Genomic DNA, 20,905 nt, shown 5'->3' with positions numbered 1-20,905 from the left:
GCTTCATTCATTCATTCATTCATTCAGCAAACGATGATGGCCTGTCCCCTGGGCACCACGAGTTGCACTGGGCAGTGGGGATAGATGTGCGATTGAGAAGTAGTCTATGCTGCCATGTCGTCCAGCGAAAGAGCCAAGCTTATAAACAAATACCTGCAGCGTGGGAAGATAAACGCTGCAGTAGAAATTCATGGAGGTGTCAGCGATTAAGTGCATCTTCTCTGTCTCAGGTTCAGCATCTAAGATGGACACGGACTAGGAAAAGACAGTTTGGTAACCTTTCTTACATGCTTTAGCCCACACTTGTAGAAATTCCACGCAGAAAGGTAACTGCCCTTCTGGCCATAACTGGAAGACCTTACACCTGCTTGCAGGGCACGGCCTTTCCGAGTTGAATGCATCTTACTGTGCTCATAAGTAAGTAAATTTCTGTTTGCCAGAGTCCTGTTGGTTTTGGAGTTTTCCTTATACACACAGTACTTTTTCCAAAGAGTCTTCTTGAAAACATGTTAAGCCACAATAACAGGGTACATCTGGGCCCTAGAAATTGAGTCCATGGGGGAAAAGGAAGGGGCCGCGCATACTTGTTCTAACCATAAGCTCACCAAGTGCTCCTTGCTTGACCCTGGGTCTCTGACGGCCCAAACATCAAATGAGAAACCACTGAGCACAGAGTGTTTGCTCTCTCCTTCCACAGAAACCAGAAGCCGGGTCACCCCAGCCAGTTATCCAATGAATGCAAGTGGTGCTTTTTCTGAGTGTCACTTTGCACTTGGCTTCCACGAAAGGTGCTGCCCTCAGGAGGGAAAGCTGATGATTCCAGTGTTGGGTGTAACCTTCCCACATTAGGGTCAGTTTTCAGGGGATAATCCTCCGTGGATTTCTGAGCCCTTTAAAAGAAATTTTCTTTAATTCATGAAATAGCAAAAAATTTACTGGCTTCAAGCACAGTTTCTAGGTGCTTAGAGATATTGTTAAGTATAAGGTGAGGTTCCACTCTTTGTTGCTTAAAGAATGACTTTGGGAACAGGTCCTTGTATTTACACATAAAGTCCAAAAATGGAAGTACACATTAAAAAAGAAAAAAAAAATCCAGGTGGCATCTACACCTCCTTACCCTGTGCCATGCAGATTGTTTGGTTCCCACCCGGTTTAGGAACCCGAAGCAGCCCCACAGAGAAGAAGCTCCTTGTGTCTCTCCCTCAACTCCTGGCCACGTCTGGGTCACTTGGAAGATCCATATCTGTCCAAGGGGTCTGGGCTTATCGTGGTTTTCCCAGCGTCCTTTAGAGCTGGGAGGACATCTGCTCAGGGCCGTCTCCTAAGGAAATGGCCCAAACCCAGTAAACAATCGGTTTATTCTGCTCCAACATTAAGTCTGCAAAGGGGTCGTAAAAAACATGGTCCGAAGACCCCTCCAAACACGTATGCTTTCTGTTTTACCAACAACTACCCCAGAAGCTCTCTCTGTGGATCTTTAAATCATTTCTCTGAGGTCGGCAGGCTTTCGAATCCCACTTTTACAGATGGGAAAACTGAGGCTAATCCATTTAAGAGATTGAGCTAAGATCATATAAGTGGGCAGCTGGATTCTGACCCTAAGTCCTGGGTTCTTCCTTTTAGCACTTGCTGCCTTCATTTCCCCCACTTTCCTTTATTTACTTATTTATTTTTATTTTTTGCCTTCTAGGGCTGCACCCACAGCATGTTGGAAGTTCCCAGGCTTGGGGTCTAATCAGAGCTACAGCTGCCAGCCTACACCACAGCCACAGCAATGCCAGATCCGAGCCGCATCAGTGACCCACACCACAGCTCACAGCAACGCTGGATCCTTAACTCACTGATGGAAGTCAGGGATTGAACCCACAGCCTCATGGTCCCTCGTTTCTGCTGCGCCACGACGGGAACTCCTCCCCCACTTTTAAAGACCATATTTTCTAATCCACCATCCCATTTTGAGTTTTCATTATTTAATTTCAGAATGTTCTGGAAAGGACATTGCGATTGCCTCTACATCATGCAGTCAGGTGTATATCCCACCAGGAGTAGACCCCGAATGTTCTAAGCTGACTCAGGCCCACCTCTCCTCTAGCTATAGTGGTAAAGAGATGGCCCATGACTCAAGGAGGTCCCTAGTGAATCTCAGGACTTATGTTTAATGATTAGAGGACATTCTCTTGTCAGTTATAAGTAAAGACAAATGTAACATCAGGGCATTTGGTAGCCATCCTATGGCCATGAGGAAAGGCAGAGTTCTGCCACAGGGAAGATAGAGTAGAGATTTGGGCAAAAACTAAGTCCTTGACTAAAAAGTCCCTGACCTTTTGGGTCATTTCTAACCTAAAGCATTTCCTATTATTGTTACGTAAACCATTAAATTTCCTTGTGGTTCAAGCCAATTTGGGTTACATTTTCTGTTACTACACTCAAGAGCAAGTTAACTAACATACCATTTAAAGTGATATCAAAAGGAAATTTAATAAGCATGTTCTTTATGTCATCTAAGTTGTCAGTAAAACTATTGAATAGAAAAGACATCAATATTGTTCCCTAGAGCAGAAAACACATAGCAACATGTGTTTGATGAAGGAACTTGAAAGTACTTAGAAAACTCTTAGCTATTTAATTGATGATTTATAAACAATATGCCACCCTCTCTGCATGTCTGTCCAACCAACCCCTGTTGGTTTTTGGTATTTGGGCCTTCCTTGCCTGTTTCAGGTATTTGTCCTCTTGGTTCTCAGGGTCTGAAGCTCTGCTCTGCACCCCATGCTGCCACCTGGCCAGTCAGGGCCACCACATTACTCACTCCCTTTCCAATTACATTGATGCTTCATTCTCTCAAATCTCATTCAATGATAATGACCCTCATACCACCTTTCTGGGTAAAACTAATTAATCTACTCATTCATTTGTTCATAGTCATTTAACAAAATAAGAGTTGATCATACATTGTATTAGTCAAATTTCTTAGTTGCAAACTGAGAAATTCACTCTAGCTAATTTAAGCAGCACAGAGTTTATTAAACCAAAGAATCTCAAGGAAAATTAGAAAACTGGGCTTGGATGCTGCCCAGCTGGGAGCAGAGCAACCAAGAGACACTTCTAACCACACCACAGAGCTGCTCCGTAGAACACAACTCCTCTTTCCACTTGGCAACGAGGACATTGGGTCCTAGATTCCAGAAACTTCCCTGTAGCTGCCTCAAAAGAACCAGAGGCCTTTGCCACCCTACTCTCCTACAAAGCTTGTCTTCCTCGTTATGGCCACCACCTCTCATTATTCACCTCCAAATCCCATACAGGGGTGTCTGCTTGATGGAGCTAGGTCTCATGCAAACTGTGAGTTGTAAGAGAGACTAGGAAATGTAATTTTGTAGGAAGTAGAACCAGAATGGGGGCTGTCACGAGAGCTGAGAGAGACAAGTTTGTTTCTGCCACATGTACTGGGCAGTGGGCATTGTTCTTAGCCATGATAGAGCCATGAACATAAGAAACAGAGTCCTCTGTTTCTGCCTTGTGGAGCAGAAAGTCTAGTGAGCAATCAGATAACAAACAAGTAAATAAATAAGCTTCAAATAGAGATAAGCACCGGAAGAAAAATAAAATAGAGTGAAAGCCTGGATATTGGAGTATTGCTTCTGATTAGGGAGTTCAGAGAGGGCCCTTGTGAGGACCTAAAACCTGAGCCAAGATTTGATTGATGAGAAGCAGGAAACTGTAAGAAAATCTCAGGCAATAGCACCCCAGGTTAAGAGAAACAGGTTCAAAGGCTGCAGTGTGGGACTACGCTTGTCACAGCGAGGGAACACAAGGCCAGTGTGCACTGTGAAAGCACCACAGGAGATGAGGTCATATAATAGACGGGATTTCGTTAGAGAGTGTTTGGCCTGCGTTTTCCTTGAAGTGTTTCATAGCCTCTGTTCTTACATTTAAGTCTTTCATCCATTTTGAGTTTATTTTTATTTATGGGATTAGCAAGTGTTCTAATTTCATTCTTTTGCATGTAGCCGCCCAGTTTTTCCCAGCACCACTTACTGAAGAGACTGTCTTTTCTCCCTTGTATATTCCAGATCACACAGGCGTTGGGTCATTATACTAAGGGCTTTGGGAAAGTTGATGGAACTTAGATTTTATAAAGATTCTTCTGGCTGCTCTGAAGAGAGGAGGCCACGGGAAGGCGAAAGGAGAAGGAAGGAGACTGAGCCAAAGCCTTGAGCTGTTGTCCAAGGAAGGGAAGATGGGGTCTTGAAGGGGAATGGTAGCAAAAGAGATGGGAAAGAGTCTAGTTCTGGGTGTGTTTTGTAGGTAAACCTAATAGAAATTGGGTGTTGGGCATGAGGGGGAATCAAGAATGATGCCTAGGATTTGGGGCTGAGCCACTAGGTGGATGGCAGTGCCATTAATAATGATGGGTAAAGGCTGAGAAAGAGTCTGGGTTGAGGGTAGAAGGGAAACAGAGTCAAGAACAGACTTCCTGGTGGAAATGTGGAGTTGCCACAGGGACAGTAGCTCAGGGGAGAGGTTGAGGCCGATGATATAAATTGGGGCGACATCAGGATATAGATGTATTTAAGCCGGAGGATCAGATGAGATTATACAGGGAGAGTGCGTAGACAGAAAGAGAAGACTGAGCCCTGGAGAACCTCATTAGATATCATTTGGAAGAAGAAAAGGAAGCATTCATTAAGTAGTTTTTGAGGAAAGATGAAAACCAGAAAAGTGTGGTGTCCTGATTACCAAGTGAATAAAGTGTTTCCTAAAGGAGGCAGTGAAGACCCGTGTTGAATCCTTAGTTGAACCAGAGCTCAGGTGAGATGGCAGTTGGTGCTTTTGGTTCAGTGGGATTACTGATGACCTTGGCAAGAGCTGTCTCTGTTCAGTACTGTCGTGGGCATGCAGGATGGGAGTGATCCAGGTGAGAGAGAAATTGATGCAAAGAGAGGGGTTAATTGTAGGTGAGAGGAGAAGAGGAAAGAGACAGAGGGCTGGACTCGGGCAGGAACAGACAGTAACAGTGGGAAGGCTGGAATGTGTGAGGGGTTTAGGAACAAGTCAGGAGATAGTTCTGGTCAAGCTGCTGACACCTAGAAGAAAGGGTGTGTGGCCATCAGATCAGGCTGAAGTCAGGGAGAGGAAGCTGGGTAGATGTTTGAAGCAAAAGGATAAGATGTGAAGGCCCATTTTTGAGAGTGGAAAAGTGGTTTTTGAGAGAATATCAAAGGATTTCTGGTTTGTAGTAAAATCTGTGGTCATGAATTTACAGTAAGACCAGTGATACAGTTACATAATTTTGTATAAAACAGCCCTCAAAAACAACGCTGTCATCTTATTTTGTAAACAAAAGTAGAAAAAGTTCTGATGATTACACACCTGGGAGGAGGAAAGACTAGGACTGGCTTCAGCGGTATTTTCAGCAACCAGCGCCTTGCGACACCCCTGAAGTCGCATGTCACATCTGAGGATGATTTATTCCTTATTCCTTATGATTTATTCCTTATGCGATGGACATCCTGGCAAAGGACTCACACTGGGTTCATCTTCTCTGAACCCCTGGTGGCTCCCTTTGGAGACAGCCCACAGCGGCTTGTCATCCATCTCCCACCTTCCTAAGTAAGACACTCCTAAGTGTGAGAGTAAGATGAGCCTTCGGTGAACAAGGCGTGCTTCCCTCATCACTTACAATGAAAACACACGTGTACACAGCGCTTATTATGGGCTGGATTCCACTCAAAGTAACCTGCACCTTTTAATTCTTCTTATCATCCCAAATGCTCAGGTAGATACTGTCTTTCTCCGGTTTTAGAGACAAAGAGACTGAGGCAGAGATGCTGAGTGACAGGCCCTGGTAAGGCCAGCATTTGGTCCTGGACAATCTGACACCAGCATCTGGGGTCTCCACCATGAACCCTTGTTGTTTCTCATGGTTCTCATTTATTGTTCTGGCTCTTCTACCTTGAAGACGAGGCACACGTATTAATTTTGGTAGGATTTTTTAAAAATCTGGCATGATTTACTCTTGAGTTTTTATACAAATTTCCCCATGACTGAGAACAGAATAATAATGTATCCAGTTCTGTACAAGTTCTATCATCTGCCCTCAGATTACGGGGTTCATCACGGTAGGTTTTTGCTACATGTGCTTCATTCCGTCTTCACCACTATTGTACCGAGCATCGTTAAGGTATTTATTCTGAGCCCAGGTTTTGGGGGGGTGGTCACTACATGTTGTATATTTTTTTGAGTGTTTTTAGTTTTTGTTTTTGAATTCTAGTTGATTTACAGGGATCTGTCAATTTCTGCTGTACAGCAAAATGACCCAGTTATACACGTGTGTGTGTGTGTGTGTGTGTATGTGTATACACACATATATATACATTCTTTTCTCATGTTCTGCCACACGTGATCGGATAGTGTTCCCCGTGCTGTACAGCAGGAGCTCATTGCTTATCCATTCTAAAGGCAATAGTTTGCATCTCCTCCATGCTGTATTTTTACTGCAGTCACAGCTCCGTTGTCTGTCAGATGTGCCTGTTCTGCTAAGCTGAGGCCCTGTCTTTCCTTGGCCGCAGGTTATCATCGCCCTCGCAGAGAAGCACCGGGCGCACATTCCGTACAGGAACTCCATGATGACAAGCGTCCTGAGAGACAGCCTGGGAGGGAACTGCATGACCACCATGATCGCCACACTCTCCGTAGAGAAGAGGAATATCGACGTGGGTGTCTGAGTTTTTGCTGCTGGTCTGTGAGATGGAGTCGAGGGTCCTGGGTGGGCTCCCATCCTTTCAGCCGGGTTAGGGTATGCCTTCAGAGGCAGATACCCTCCAGAGTCACGGTGTGGGGTTATTTGCCAGCCTTGTAATCACCCCATTTAAGAATCGACTTTGAGTAGCACAGGACGGCCTGAAGAAAACCTCAGGCACAGATTTTGGACAACCAGCTGGTGGGTTATTTACCTCCGCCAGAGACACGAGGGGAAGCCCATCAGCCTCTCCAGATCTGTTTTGCTCCTGATTTTGCTCCCGTGCCTTGGAGACGTCTCAGGATGTGTCTCTGGACATGTCCCTGGGTATGACACCCAGGGCGCGTTGGTAGGGGCTGGCCGCCAAATGGCTTTCCTCGGCGGCTCTAGAGCCACCTGATGTTTCACGTATGTCCCTTGAATGCATGGGGTGCAGACTTTCTCTAAGGGAGGAGAACAGGAAGCAGAAGGGTGCCTCCCCAAACAAGGCCAAGCCCAAGTGTGTTGTAAAGATGCCTTGAAAAGCCTTCCTTTGGAACCTACATAAAAATATTTATTTTTGTACACTTTGATGTTTATGGATTTTGGCACCTACTGTGATTATGGTTTGTGTATATGTGGCTCTGATGACAGATCAGTGGCTGAAAAGCACATGCCAGTTGTCATATAGGACCTCAGGATCTCCCACGCTTTGGACATGGGTCATTTTATTAAGCCTAAACAAAATTTGAATGAAAAATAATGTTCCAGAGCAAAAGGCCCTAATTTGGAAACGTGTCTCTTCATCGTTTTACGCATGTCACTCTGTAGGTGTACATGTTTCTCTTCTGAACAAAACTTAAATTTCATCTCTCTATGCCTTGTTATTTTACAGATTTATTTTGCTTTTGTAGGAGTCTATATCTACCTGCAGATTTGCACAGCGAGTGGCACTCATAAAGAATGAAGCTGTTCTTAATGAAGAAATAGATCCCAGATTGGTAAGCAACTTTTATCTATGTTTTTTTAAAAAAAGTAAAAATATGCCGAAGATTAGCAAAAGCTTGGGGGCATGGGGGCATTTTCTCCCCCAACCAGGCAATGTTCTAAATATTGGAAATGTGTTAACTCATTTATTCTCATAACAACCTTCTTAGTAGATGCTATCTCTCCCTCTCCTTCGCAGATGACAAAACAGAATGTTCAGTAACTTGATCCGAGCTGCAGTGCTAAGAAGCAGCAGAGCTGGATGCAGACACAGGCAGTCTGAGTCCAGGCCCTGTGCTCTTACCTGCAGCCCCTCATTGTGCCATTGGTCAGATGCACAGGGAGTTCCGAGGACACACACAGAAAACAGTTACATTTTCAGGCAAGCTGTAGCCTTTCAAGAAAATCAGTTTAACTTTCGAAAGGGCAATAATAATAGACCATCTTTTATGAAAGCTTATCAAGAGGAGTTCCCTGGTGGCTCAACAGGTTAAGGATCCGGTGATGTTACTGCTGTGGCTCCACTGCTGTGACATGGGTTTGATCCCTGGCCCAGGAACTTCCACATGCTGTAGGTGTGGCCAAAAGAAAAGCTTATCGAGAAAAAGAAGTTTTAATGGTTATTAAATAGAACAATATTTTGCATAACTGTTCTCTTGCTTATTCTCGAGATTTTAAAAAGTTAATAATTGGTCTGATCCGTGGAAAAACAGCCAAGCTTCTAGTTGTATAACAATGAAGTCTTCTTTGTCAAAGGGCTTTTTTTTTTTTTTTGAGGAGAAATATTGCACATTACATGACTCATTATAAATGCAAGTATTTTTTTCTTTTCTCTCTTTTATTAGTCTTCCACAAATATAATGCAACAAGGAATTCACTCATGCCAACATTGAAAATGTTAAATAAAATATTTCAATTGTCAAACTCCAAAATTAAGACTATATTACTTTGCAAATCACTTGACTTTTGGGGAAAAAAAAAAAAAAGCTGGTGTAAGCTTGGTGGTATGCGTTATAAAAAAAGACATGACCTCTTACTAACAGTACTTCATTTACAGATTTCTCAAATTCCAACCAAAGAAAATCTCAGACTCACTGTTACCCACATTCACGATTTCCTCTTGAGTGTCTGCCCTTCGTCCCCTGAAGTCATCCCCTCAAAGGGTAGGGGAAGGAGGACAAAAGAATAAGGAGGCTGATTGTTCTGTCTGCTTGCCTCCAGAAGCCCAAGCTCCCTGATGGAAGGATGGAATTCTCTTCCGGAGAAACCAATGGGTGAGGCAGCCGCCCTTCCCAATCCAGGCCCTGGTCAGAGACCAGCATCACCCAGTGCCCCCACTGGAAGAGGAGACACAGTTCACGGCCAAAGTCAAGTGGACCTGAGCTCCTAGGATGAATTCCTCTGCTGTCCCTACCTTGCCAGCAGCCCTGTGACTTTACTATGCAAAATGAGAAAGACAGGAATGGGCTTATTAGCCTGAAGACAAAACTTTGGAATTAAAGGAAAATAAACATATGAGACATTAGGGGTTATTTTCTCCTTCGAATTAAGCTAAAGAGACTTTTCTTTGAAGAAACTTGAGAAATTTGAAGAAGGACGAACATCATTGTGTGTTTGATGTCAGTCCGTGAGAGATTTAGAGTCGAGAAACCAGGAGTCAAAAGCTAATAGCTGATAATTGAACAAATGTTGAGGTCTTCCTGGTGCAGAATAATCTGGTAATTGAGAAGTATTATTTCCTGATCTCCTTTATAATTGCTTCTAAAAACTGACATTCTTTTTCATTATTTTGTACAGAGCTTTTCTGAAGCACACGTGACAATTGAAAAGTTGTCCTCAAAACCATCCAGAACACAACTGGATGGGATAGCCTGTACCATACTCTCAAAATTTAATGGCACATGTGGGGCCAGCCCTGTAACATCAGGGTCACCAAGGATTTGACTTGCTTTCTTTCCAAAGATTGGTACCTCAGAGAGACAAGGTGATAAAAGAGCTGTGAACAGGCCAGTCTGTGATGATGGGGCATGGGCCCAAGTCTTCCAAGGATGGCTCTCATTCCAAAGTTCCTGCAGTGATTTGATGGGAGGCATGACTTTAATAATCTCAAAATCGTGAAAAGTTGGCCTAGTTTCTGGATTTCTGTTCAGTAAGACAGAAGATAATCTGATTGTTAGATTTGACTTCGGAGGCCCTCGTAGAAGTGGAAAATATGGCATCAGCATAAATTTAGTGGAGAGACAGTACCTCAGGATCCTCATTCTGCATAGCTTGGTGATTCCAAGAATGTTTTTGAGGGAGTTCCCATCGTGGCTCAGCGGCAACAAATCTGACTAGTGTCCATGAGGATGCTGGTCTAATCCCTGGCCTCGCTCAGTGTATTAGGGATCCAGCCTTGTCGTGAGCTGTGGTGTAGGTCACAGATGCGGCTTGGGTCCCACATTGCTGTGGCTGTGGGGTAGGCCGGCACCTACAGCCCCTATTTGACCCCTAGCCGGGGAACTTCCATGAGGCCCTATAAGGCGAAAAGGAAAAGAAAAAAAAAAAAAATGAATGTTTTTGAAAAGAAGCAAACAGCTGAGACCCACTCAATCCCTGCATTTAAGTGCAATTCTAGGAGCACTGACACGTTTGACATCCTCAGCATCGTGTTCTTTGGACTCCTGGTCCTGTTGATGTGGCACAGTCAACCTATAACTCACATCTATAAAATTTAACAGGCATCTTTGGAAACACATATCTGAGGTTTAAGGAAGTAAGGGAATTCTCCGGGTCCTGGAAACAAAGCTGAGGCTGCTGTTGTCCTGGAGTAGAGGGTGAAGGTATAGAAGTCAAGGCCCTCTGGACCTTGGAAGGCAGACGACAAACCTAAGACATCCTGCCCCACCCCATCATAAAACCCGAGGAGGGGTGAGCCAGAGATGTGCGCTGGCACAGGGAGATGCTGGAAGACTTGTCTGCCTCCCCTGGACTCGAGGTAGGACAAGATGTGGTATCTTTGAAAACCTGAAATTCTAAGGTTCTGCCTCAAGGATTTGAAGTTCAATCCTCCTTAGTCAGGTAGTCCTCAAGCCAAGAAGTTGGAAAATGAATGATAAAGTCAATCCAAAAAGCAGAAGGACAGAAACTAAAAAGTGTAAAAATGATTGAAAACAAAAGACAGAAAGAAGACAGAGGGAAGAGAACAAAATCTGAAGTTGATTTTTATTACATTAAGAAAATGAGGAGTTCCCGTCGTGGCGCAGTGGTTAACGAATCCAACTAGGAACCATGAGGTTGCGGGTTCGATCCCTGCTCTTGCTCAGTGGGTTAACGATCCGGCGTTGGGGTGAGCTGTGGTGTAGGTCGCAGACGCGGCTCGGATCCCGCGTTGCTGTGGCTCTGGCGTAGGCCGGTGGCTACAGCTCCGATTCAACCCCTAGCCTGGGAACCTCCATATGCCGCGGGAGCGGCCCAAGAAATAGCAACAACAACAACAACAAAAAGACAAAAGACAAAAGAAAAAAAGAAAACGAAAAATCTCTGGGAGGATTAATGAAGAAAAGAATAAAGAAGGCACAAATCAATACTATAATATTTGAAATGAAAGGAGGACTTAATATTGCAGGTACAATAGAGGTCCTAAAATAACAACAAAGTACTTTGGCAATAAATTTAAACAAAATGGACAATTTCCTAGAAAAACATAGTATAAACTAATGCAAGAAGAATTGAAAAACATGAGTAGATCTACAAGTAATATATAAATTGACTCAATAATAACAAAGCTACCAAAAGGCGAGAGAGAAAAAGAGAAAAAGGGAGGGAGGCGGGGAGAGGAAACGTGAGAGGAAGGAAGGAAGGAAGGAAAGAAGGCCAGACCTGATGTTTTTAAGTTTACCGTATATTGAAGGGAGAATAAAAATTGGATTCCGCCTGCTAGTTTTTGTTTTAGGAACTTTGCATTATGACCATATGATCACTAATATGATAGGTGGTATCATGACTTACTGTGTTTATTTCAGGAATTTAAGGATAATATATCATTAGAGAATGTACTAATGTTTAATAAAAGAAATAAAAAAGCCATGGGGAAAGTAAACACCACATTTAGGGTCATGGTAATGGGGAATTCATTTAGGGGCGAGGGCTTCACAGGAGTCTGTAATGTCTTATTTCTTAAGCTAAGTAGTTGGTCCATTGGTGTTCACTTATGCTAAGTAGTAGGCACAAGGTGGTATTTATACCTTTTTGTATACCTGAAGTAGTTCATACTGAAAAATAAAAATCTCAAGAATTAGGGTGATTCATCACATTCACAGTTTAAAGGGGAAAAATTATGTGATCACATCACTAGATAAAGGAAAAGTATTTGATAACATTAAACATTCATCCGTACTTTGAAAAGACTCATCAAAATTGGAATATAAGGGAACATCCTTAGAGCGATTAAGGGCATCAGCCAAAAACCTCAGCAAACATTTTCAAGGTGGAATGCGGAAGGAATAAGACAAGAATGTCTTAAGCACTGTACTTGGAAGTTCTAGCTAGTCAGAAACAATTATTTATTTATTTATTTATGAGGATTTGAAAAGACAAACATCTTTTTGGGACAATTTGATTGTTCATATATAACATCCAAGAGTGTTTAATAACATATAAACAGATAACCAAAATGATGTTCAGAAAATTATTTGCTGTGTGATCCACACATAAAAATTAATTGCCTTCCTATATATCAAAAGACAATAATTAGAAAATGCAGTTTTACAAAAATTCCACTTACAATAGAAACAAACACTTTTAAATTCTTGAAACGAATTCTAATTAAAGACGTAAGATATTTGTAGAGAAAACTATAAATCTGTTTTGAGGAGTTCCTGTCGTGGCTCAGTGGTTAATGAATCTGACTAGGAACCATGAGGTTGTGGGTTTGATCCCTGGCCTCGCTCAGTAGGTTAAGGATCCGGTGTTGCCATGAGCTGTGGTGTAGGTCGCAGATGCGGCTTGGATCCTGACTTGCTGTGGCTCTGGTGTAGGCCAGTGGCTACAGCTCCAATTCGACCCCTAGCCTGGGAACCTCCATATGCTGCAGGTGAGGCCAAAGAAGAGACAAAAGGAAAAAATAATCTGTATTGAGAGGAATCAATGGGATGTGGTGACTCAATGTCATTAATATCCTATCAAATTAACCTTTTAATCAAAATTTTTCCAGTTAAAATTTGAGGAGGACCTTTCATAGAATTTTATAAGCTGGGTCTAAAAGTTATTTGAAAAAGCAAATAATCAAGAATAGCCAAGTCTATTTTGGAAGAGAACGAGGTGAAAGGAGCTTGTTCCATCTAAATGCCAAAATGTCTTAAAACATAGAATTAAAACAGTGTGCTATTGCCATACATATAGTCAAGTAGACAAATGTTTTTAACCAATAGCCCAGAAAAAGACACATTTTACAAGTGGAAATATATTATATAACAGTACTATAATATCAAATCTTGCATGGTTAGCCATAAAAAATTAAAATTAGATCCTTTTCTCACACTTTCTGCAAAAATAAAGTCAACCAAAGGTAAAAAGCAAAGCTTTAAAACTTTTATAAGAACGTATTGGAAAATATTCCTGTGGCTTTTGGTAAAATAGGTTTTCTTGTTTTTTTTTTTTTTTTCTTCTTTTTTTGGCACACAGAAGTTCTAAGGCCAGGGATTGAACCCATGCCACAGCAGCAACTCGAGCCACAGCAGTAACAATGCCAGATCCTTAATCCACTGCACCACCAGGGAATTCTAAAATAGACGTTACTGAAAACACAAAAATACAACTCATAACAAAAGAAGTTGGTAACGAAATTATATTGAAGGAATTCCCATTGTTGCTCAGTGGTAACGAACCCAGCTAGGATCCATGAGGACATGGGTTGGATCCCTGGCCTTGATCAGTGGGTTAAGTATCCAGCATTGCTGTGAGCTCTGACGTTGGTCGCAGACAAGGCTCAGATCTGGTGTTGCTGTGACTGTGGTGTAGGCTGGTGGCTGCAGCTCCGATTCAGCCCCTAGTCTGGGAACCTCCGTATGCCATGGGTGTGGCCCTCACAACTTTCATTAACGAAAAGAACACGACAAAGTGAAAAACATGACATAGGTTGGGAGAAAAAAATGTTCATTGCATAAAACTAACAAAGGGTTCTCATCCAGAATATGTGAAGGAGCCTATAAATCAATAAGGAAAAGAAAAACAACTCAACTGAAACATAGGCAAGCATGTGACTAAATAATTCACAGAAGTGGAAACCCACGCAGCCAGTATACACACACAAAAATGATCAACCTCAGTAATGATCATGAAAATACAAATTAGAACTAGGTGAGAGACCGTTTTACTCCTACCAGATTGGCGAAATTAAAGCGTCTGGCAAGACTACATACATAGAAACAAAAATGTGGGGGAACAGGAGCTTATATATGTAGCCGATGAGAATGTAAATTTATAAACCTACTCTGAAAAGCAATTTAGCAGTAAGTATATAATAAAGAGAAGATGCACTCACTCTATAACCACATAATTCTAAAGTGTACACTGTAGGAGTTCCCCAGTGACCTGGTGGTTAAGGATCCAATGTTGTCACTGCTGTGGTTCAGGTCGCTGCTATGATACGTGTTCGATCCCTGGCCCAGGAACTTCTGCATGCCTCAGGTGCAGCCAAAAAAAAAAGTGCATACTGTAGGGAAACACTCCCATATGTGCCCAGAGATTTATAATGTTCACAGCAACACTGTTTATAACAGCAAAAGTAAAATTCCTAAATGTCCATCGCCAGGAGACAAATGCATAAATTGTGATATATTTACTGAAATACTACACATCCATGAAAATTAATGAACTAGAGCCACATGAAGCAACGAAAATACTCTAAAAAACATAACGTGAGGGGGGAAAGCACATTGCAATGATATACAGCGTGGTAACATTTATGTAAAGTTTAAGGCATGCGAAATGACATCATACATTATTTAGAGTCACATCTGTTCATATGGAGTAAACATATAAAAACATGCAGGGAAATGCCTGCAGTCACCCCAGGAAGAACAGAAGGGGAATAGGAATGAGGGGCTCCAGTTACATCAGTAATGGGTTCTTTTGCTTTTTAGGGCCACATCTGTGGCATATGAAGGTTCCCAGGCTAGGGGTCAAATCAGAGCTGTAGCTGCCAGCCTATGCCACAGCCACAGCAACTCGGGATCCAAGCCACATCTGCGACCTACACCACAGCTCATGGCAACACTGGATCCTTAACCCACTGAGCAAGGCCAGGGATCAAATCTGCAACCTCATGGTTCCTAGTCAGATTCGTTTTCTCTTCGCCACAACAGGAACTCCTACGTCAGTAATGTTTTATCTGTTAAAAAAAAAAAAAAATCCTAGAACGATTTAGACAAAATGTAAAGATTTAGCCAAGCTGGGTGGTGGGTACAAAAGTGCCTTTTATATCATTCTCTACAATTTTGTTCCTAAACATTAAAAGACGTATGTGTTTGTCGAGTAGTTCCCGTTAATGAGGAGTTGATACTGCCTCTCCCGCCTTGGCCTTTGCAGATGATTATGCGCCTGCAGAAGGAAATCCAGGAACTGAAGGATGAACTGGCCATTGTCACTGGCGAGCGGAGGACAGAGGTGCTCACAGAAGCAGAGCTCCTTCAGTAAGCCTGCAGACTTTTTCTCTTTTCCTTTAACAGTGCGAGTTTGTGTGCACTTCTTTGTTGGCGCTAACGTTATGAATTCACCTCAAAGCACGAAGGTCTCCCGGGACAGTCTGAGATTGCCTGTAGGCGCCAGTTAACAGTGGCGGCTTTCCATGAAAAGCTGGAGAAGGCTGGCAGTGTTTTTGCCGCCTCAGCTCTGAGGAAGTAAAGAACGGGGCATAGAGAGGATGGGAATCTCCTCCTCGTGCCAGCTGAAGGAAAGGGATTGTAGGAGAGTCACGCGCTTTTAAAACGTAGACACCAAACGCTCTTAAGCTGTGGCTCTCAAATCTGAAAGGAATTCAAGAAACGTCCTTTGTATCAAACAGCATCTTGCTGCAAGCACCAATTTATCCCATGCCAAAGTAAGCTCTCTCCTTTGGTGACTGGATGGCCCATATATTACAGTTCATACACTCAGAATGGGAATGAAAGCAGGTATTCAGGGCTTCGCGTAGGCACGGCATCTTTCAGACCCTTTAGATTTGCTCATTCCGTCTCTGATCACGAGCCCCCGTGCCGGGCACTCGTGTTTCCTCGCTGCTTGTTAAGCACTTTTGGGGTGACAGCAACGGACTAGGCTTAGAAGGCAGTGGTGTTCTCCACTTCTGCATAAGAAATAAAACTATACAAGATTTTTCTAAAGGTTTACTGTCACTTCCCATAACCCTCTCTCAACAGAGCAAACCATAACTAATAGACATGATAAAGTATTTTCTTTAAACTCATTCACGGCTGCCCTGAAGGTAGTTCTAAAGCTTGAGAAGCCTGAAGCAAGGTTCCTGCTCTACTCCGAGCCTTCCTCCTCTCAGACAGCACTTCCGAATTCTACAACCCTGTGTTTAATAGTCTGATAGGCCCAAAGGCTTTCCTGACAAAACTCCATTGTGGCATATACACGGTGAAGGTGAAATATACAGCCAAAATTCACATTTTAAAGACCTTCTTGTCACTCCTTGAAATAACTTGGGCTATTGTAGAGGCTGAGAAACTCAGCTTAAAGTTCCTTCACTGTGGTGCCCCCTTCCCCTTGAAGAAATTAGCCAATATTGGTTTTGGAGATGTCTCTTCGGAGTTCTGATCTTCCAATCAGGGTCTAGCCAGGAAAGCAAAACCACTCCGGGCCTCTCCACAAAAGGGATTTCATCTAGGAAGTGTGTTGTACAGGAGATGCAGGGTTCTGCCACACCCCAGGGACGGAGCAGCAGGAGGCCCCCCCACCCCCAGGCCTGGGGGGACCTCAGGAGGAGGTCATGTTACCAAAGCCCAAGACGGGTGCTGGCAGCACCAGCTGGACCGTGACAGGTGCTGCCCCAGGAGGGGCTGGGACCTCCAAAGCACCGTGGGTGCTGCAGAGGCATCATCTTGGCAGGGAGCCCTGGCCTCTCCCACCATCTCTGCTTCCAGTCTCCGCCAGTGCCTCCCACTGGCTGGACTTCCCCAGAAGCCAGTTGTTGAAAGAGGCAGGAGTGCAGGTTCCTGTGATGCAGAGTCACGCAAGGGAAAAGTGGAGATTGGATCTAGGAGCAAACAGGAGGAATGACCAACATATCCAATAAGTACCCGTGTTTTCTCTAATTCTTATGTAGTCAGAGATATATGGCTCAGTTTAAGGGTAGGAGTCTTAATGTGGTAGTTCAAGGTATCATAATGAGTAAGCATATGCTGCAGTTTCCCTCCAAATCTGGGGGATTATAGAACTGACAGAGAGAAGTTTCTTACTCTCTAGCCACACCCAAGTATTCAAAGCAAACTCCACCAGGGAGGGACTTGAAGCTTCCAGGGATTCCTGGGAGACTGAACCGTGGGGTTGAGATGGGCAAGAGCAAAGGGTAGACCAAGTCCCAGCTCCACACCATGAAGGCCCCAAGTCTAGACGGGGTGGCCCCCTGGAGCAGGAGAGGGCTGGGAACAGCCACGGAGGGGGTGGCAGAGCCATGTGCTGGGAGCAGTTTGTTGCTGTGAACCCCTGTGCACTCCTTCTTCCCTCCTCCCCCCTCCCCCAGTGTTTCAGTCAGCATTTAGGATGGCGAAATAGGGAAGGGCCCCGGGGAGGTGGCAATGCCCAGGACGGAGAGGGACTGCATGAGCTCTGGACACCGCTGCCGTCTCCAGCTCTGGCCATCTCCTGTTCTCACTGAAAACAGAAAGCAGCAAGGCTTCCCCAGCTGCTCCGGTCCCTCACCTGAGACTGGCTGCCCAAGCGGAGAGAGAGCTGAGAGTCTCGGAAATGTGAGCTCACAGTTGGGAATGACCAGAAATAGGAGGACAGCCAATGTGGAAAAAGACAAGAACAAGCATTTACAGCTTGGAGGGCTTCAGAACTAAGCGAGCGATGTAACACGTGCTGTTCCGTCCAGGATGCAACAACAGAGTCACGAGGAGAGCTTGAAAATGAAATATATACCCTTGTTGCTGTTAAGAACTTAATGATGGCCCAGTAGCAGAATGAAAACAGAGGGGCAAATTAGTGAGCCAGGTCGATGGGGGTTAAGGAGTTCTTCCAGAACATAAGATAGAAGAGTAAAAAGATACAAAAGGTTAATGAAAATAATCGTAGAAAACAGCTCTGGAGGTACCAATATCTAACAAAGAGGAGTTTATGGAGGAGAAATAAAGTTAATTCAGGAGGACCAATAGTTAAATAATACCTTTTTCTTGGAATTAAAAACAAATTTAAAAAGGACGTAAGACCCGTTTCATTCAGAATGAAAGGGTTACCATGCTAGGCATAGTATGCGTATAATAATATTGTCAAAAAAAATTTAGAACCTCAAAATACAGAAAATACCAAAAGTTATCAGAGAAAGAAAATTATTAACAATCCGGAATCTGATTTAGAGAAGACTTCTCATCAACAACTCTGGAAACAAAAACTTCTAATGCTAAAAAGCATTAGAAAACAAAACAAAAAAGGACTGTGAATGGAGATTCCTATGTCTAGCCAATATTCAAAGGTGAAGGTGAAATAAAGCCATTTTTCAGACATACAGACTTTCAGACAGAAAACTTACCACCCTGCATCATATCTTAGAAAGACCACCACAGACTACACCTTGACAAAAAGAAAAATACTATAAAGTGTAAGAAACAATAATAAGCAAGTTTTGTAATATCTTCTTTATGATATTCAATATTGCATTATATTTACGTTATATCTTTTATTAGCTTGATGATTATCACTTTAACAGATGTTTCTGTTGAAAAGTTACTGACAACAAGTAAATTTTCCGTTCACGGGAGTTTGGGGTAGAATGGTGAGAAATTAAATTGTGACAGCAGATTTGAAATACTGACAGACCGTTAGATCTTGGCTTGGTTTCCTCAGCTCCATAGACCACAAATAGACAAATGTCAATCAGAACAGATTCTGCAGAGACAGTATGTAGGGGTGCCAGTAACTTTTCTGGGCAATTGGTTCATTCATTTACTCATTCAACATTTATTAGTCATCTCATATTCACAAAGCTCTATCCCAGGCCCTGAAAGGAACGCAACGATGAAAAAAACCTCTATCCACCTCTCAACAGGCACACAATTTAGTGGCAGTGACAGACACAGGCGCAAGTAATTGTGATGCAATATTTAAGTATTATGAGCAGATATGAATAAAACATGAGACTGCAGAGATAGTATGATTAATTTTGAGCTCAGGAATCACATAATATTAGCTCCTGTGCTAATAAGCAACCATCAACCATTCACAGTGAAATCGCTTCTCTGCGGTCAAGGTAAGTGTACAGTAGAGCCTAGCATCTCATCAATGATTTCTGATCAGCAGCTGGGGAGAACATGCTGCGAGCTGCATCCACCCTGCCAAAGCCAAGCAGAGTTTCACAGCAATCCAGTAACTCTGGTACTTGTTCCTGGTGACTGTGAGGATTATTCAGATAATGTAGGGGTTTTTGTTACTGTTTTTGTTACATTGTTGCCACACCTATGTTTTGCCATAGTTAGCCAGATTGAATGAATATTGCTGCAACTTAAAATTCATCTGGTTTAAGAGCCCTTTATCATCATAAAGCGCACGAGAGCAATTAAAATTTGCCCCTCCTTTGGCTCTGCTTTTTAATATCACTTGTGCTTCTTTGTCTTCTGGGACCCCCGGACGTTTACTCAGGAGCGTGAATCAGCTTCGGTCCTCCCATTGCGCCCAGACTACGGGGAGGCGAGGGTGGGAGGTGAATGGTGATGCAGGAGAGAGGAAGAGTCCCACAGCTTGGCAGCACAGAGTGGCGGGAACATCCTGGCCTCGTCTCCATCTCTGTCCTGCTGATTCCTGGGCTTATGCTGATGGCCTGGCATGAGGCGTCCCTACCGGGGACTCTGTGAAGGATGTGAAGGACATCAGAAAGCAGATGTTCAGGAGGTCATATATTCTATGTAGTATGCATTGGACAGTTTGGAGATGTCTGTTAATACCTAGATCTATCAAGTTTTTTGAACTGTTTCCCAGAATTTCAGTTCTTAACATAAATATTTGTTGCATTGACTTGGATGCTTCAACTGAAGAGGATTTCAGATGTCAGCCTCCAGTTATTGGGATATTTTTAGTTTACGTTTTTTGGGTTTTTTTTTTTTTTTTTTTGCCTGTGTAAGTTTGAAAAGAAACAGCTGGATGAAGGCTGCCTAGCCAAGTTAATGTTTATACAGAACTTCTTGGGTGAAGATTGGATTCTGATTGATTCTCTAAACACATACCTCTTTCTTCCTCTGGTTAAAAAAAAAAAAAAAAAAAAAAAGGAAAAAAAAAAAAAGCTTGTAGGCCTCTGGCAGGGATGGAAGCATTATTTCCTGGCCCAAGTCTAAATGAATAGTCTGTTTTTTTGCGTAGCAACATTTTCTTTCTGAGGTGGAACTGAATTGGATCTCATGGGCTCAGGTTTGCCCAAAGTAAATTTCCAAACATCTCGATCCTTTGCCTTTTCTTTTTTCCCCACTTTTATCGAGATATAATTGGCATATAACTGTGTAATTTTGAGTAAAATGTGATGATTTAATATACATATATATTGTGATATGATTACCACAACAAGGCTAGTTAAGACCTCCATCACCTCACATAGATACTTTTGTTTCTTTTTTAACAGGCACACCTGTGGCATATGGAAGGTCCCAGACTAGGGGTTAAATTGGAGCTGCAGCTGCAGGCCTACACCATAGCCATAGCAGCACTGGATCCAAGCCTATCTGGATCTGAGCATCTGCAGCCTATGCCGCAGCTTGCAGCAACACCAAATCCTTAACCCACTGAGAGAGGCCAGGGATCAAACCCATATCCTCATGGAGACAATTTCAGGTCCTTAACCTGCTGCATCACAGTGGGAACTCCCATAGTTAGCTTTCTGTTTGTGTGTGTGGTGAGAACATTTAAGAGCTACTCTGTAAGGAATTTTCCATTATATGATACAGTATTTTAAACTAGAGTCACTATACTGTACATTAGGGCCTGAGAATTTATTTGTCTTATAACTGAGAGTTT

The 20,905-nt window shown here is 43.0% G+C and overlaps 2 protein-coding genes across 7 annotated transcripts in view; both read left to right on the top strand.

Annotated features, from left to right (window-relative positions):
• The window catches only part of MOCS1 (molybdenum cofactor synthesis 1), a 918,787-nt gene that overhangs the window by 352,381 nt on the left and 545,501 nt on the right, over window positions 1-20,905 (top strand). The window lies entirely within an intron of this gene.
• The window catches only part of KIF6 (kinesin family member 6), a 357,515-nt gene that overhangs the window by 126,353 nt on the left and 210,257 nt on the right, over window positions 1-20,905 (top strand). For all 6 annotated transcript variants that reach the window (XM_084968006.1, XM_084968009.1, XM_003128378.7 and 3 more), the window contains 3 exons: window positions 6,573-6,716; window positions 7,636-7,722; window positions 15,278-15,381. In XM_084968006.1, the coding sequence (XP_084824132.1) occupies window positions 6,573-6,716; window positions 7,636-7,722; window positions 15,278-15,381 (335 nt within the window). The remainder of the gene's footprint in view (window positions 1-6,572; window positions 6,717-7,635; window positions 7,723-15,277; window positions 15,382-20,905) is intronic.

Source organism: Sus scrofa, chromosome 7 (assembly GCF_054392235.1).
Source record: "Sus scrofa isolate SSC_HxYL_T2T_F1_AM1 chromosome 7, Sscrofa_HxYL_maternal_Yorkshire_Landrace_v2.0, whole genome shotgun sequence".
In the NCBI taxonomy this organism is placed as follows: Eukaryota; Metazoa; Chordata; class Mammalia; order Artiodactyla; family Suidae; genus Sus; species Sus scrofa.
The sequence above is the reverse complement of the archived record's forward strand: the minus strand, read 5'-3'. Positions and strand labels throughout refer to the sequence as shown.